The following is a 1628-nucleotide window of genomic DNA, read 5'->3' as shown; positions in this document are numbered from 1 at the left end:
ATGGTCCCCGGCATGACCATACCCGCAAACAACAACAAAGGTATCGATGTAAACTCCACACACCTGGCGTGGACACGTGTGTGTGTGTCGACACACACTCCCCTGTGGTGACCCCCTGCGGTGACGCTACATTACACACGTTTTATGTACTACACACCTGTTATGTAGGAAGTCGGAAACGACTGGGCTAGGATGTCGGAGATGCAGCTGGCGAAACAGGCGGTCAAGTTAAACCGGCAGCTCCACCGGGCGTACGACATCAGCCAGAAAGCGGCAATCAAGGCGCAACTGGACGCCATTACGGCCGAGTGTGTCCGACGTCGCTCTCAGTCGTCTTGACCGGCCACTCTCAGCGGAGGCCGGCCACTCCCAGCCGAATTTCTATCTCGGTCTTGATGTGCGATACCCTTCCACCTCCTCCCGAACCCGGACCTCCGGACCGGATCTTGGTCTTGGATTTTTGTGAAGTAAACATGGCGAAGAGGTATTCGAAGAATCGTGCGGCAGCGGCTCGGACGCGGGCCGCAGGGACGGTGACGACGACGAGCCAGATGCAGCAGGGTAGGTTGCGTGTGTATACGGATGGCGCGTGCAGCGGGAACGGGTTCCGTGGCGCAGTTGCGGGGTGGGGCGTCTTCTTTCCCGACGGAGAGTTTGCAAACATGTACGGACCGCTCCAAGGTGTGCCACAGACTAACCAACGCGCCGAACTCACCGCCATCGTCATGGCGCTCCGTGCCGCACTCACCTCCATGGCCCCCGCTGTCGTGCTCTACACCGACAGCCAGTACTCCATCAAGTGCCTCACCGTCTGGATCCGTGGCTGGGTAAAAAACGGTTGGCGTAACTCTAAAGGTGCGTGCACAAACGGGAGAGAGTTGCAGGGAAGGGAGCGGCCACGCAGGCAGCACCACGCAGACAATCACGCAGGGAGAAAACACGCACACAGTTGACGCTTTTGCAGGAGAGCCAGTAGCTAACTCAGACCTCATTCAGGACGCGAGCAATTTGTTGGCGCAGCTCGGTAAGCGAATGACTCTCCACCACGTGCGCGGCCACGTCAATGACCCCAACAATGACGAGGCGGACCGGTTGGCCAGACTCGGCGCGTCCGGTCGAGCCCAGCAAGATATAATAGACCTCTCGCTCAACGAGATTCCCTAGACACGCGGACTGGTCTGACTCGCGGACTGGTCTGACTCGCGGACCGGCTTGACACGGGTCGTGAAAATATTTTAATAGCTATGGACATAAATGTTGACGTTGGTGTGAGTACCTGGCGTGAGGACCTCGACGCCCGTGGTCCTAATCTCAATCCCCGCGGTTCGAATCCTGGCGAGGTTGAGGTTAGCAAGCGCGCACGGGCTACGGAAACGGAGCTCCGAAACCGCGAGGGCACGACTCGCTCGGAATGCCGTAGTCGCCGCCGACGTCGCTACGACAAACTCCGAGACGTCCTGATCAAGTACCTGCCGCCGGAGGAGACGGCACGCCACAGCAGGGCCGCCATTTGATGAACGGCAGACCATTCAAATCGTTCGGTGATAAGCCGTATATGATCTTCAGCTGTTTGTCTTCAACCATTGATCTTCATCAATAGTTGAAGGCCACTTGAAGATCATTCGTAA

At 57.7% G+C, this 1628-nt stretch overlaps 3 protein-coding genes across 3 annotated transcripts; all 3 read left to right on the top strand.

Moving 5' to 3' along the window:
- Positions 1 to 168: 168 nt before the first annotated feature.
- GNI_112300 (hypothetical protein) lies at positions 169 to 339 on the top strand (the record flags this gene model as incomplete). Its single annotated transcript, XM_011133241.1, has 1 exon — positions 169 to 339. A coding segment is annotated over one exon (171 nt), but the record flags the coding sequence as incomplete, so codon positions are not given.
- Positions 340 to 473: 134 nt separating this feature from the next.
- GNI_112290 (ribonuclease H) lies at positions 474 to 1164 on the top strand (the record flags this gene model as incomplete). The annotated part of the gene is made up of 2 exons (XM_011133240.1): positions 474 to 855; positions 965 to 1164. 2 exons carry the CDS (start codon positions 474 to 476, stop codon positions 1162 to 1164), a joined length of 582 nt encoding a protein of 193 aa, XP_011131542.1.
- Positions 1165 to 1244: 80 nt separating this feature from the next.
- GNI_112280 (hypothetical protein) lies at positions 1245 to 1346 on the top strand (the record flags this gene model as incomplete). The annotated part of the gene is made up of 1 exon (XM_011133239.1): positions 1245 to 1346. A coding segment is annotated over one exon (102 nt), but the record flags the coding sequence as incomplete, so codon positions are not given.
- Positions 1347 to 1628: the final 282 nt, after the last annotated feature.

This window comes from Gregarina niphandrodes, assembly GCF_000223845.1.
Source record: "Gregarina niphandrodes unplaced genomic scaffold scaffold00025, whole genome shotgun sequence".
Taxonomy (NCBI): Eukaryota; Apicomplexa; class Conoidasida; order Eugregarinorida; family Gregarinidae; genus Gregarina; species Gregarina niphandrodes.
Note: the sequence above shows the minus strand (reverse complement) of the source record. Positions and strands in the feature narration are given on the sequence as shown.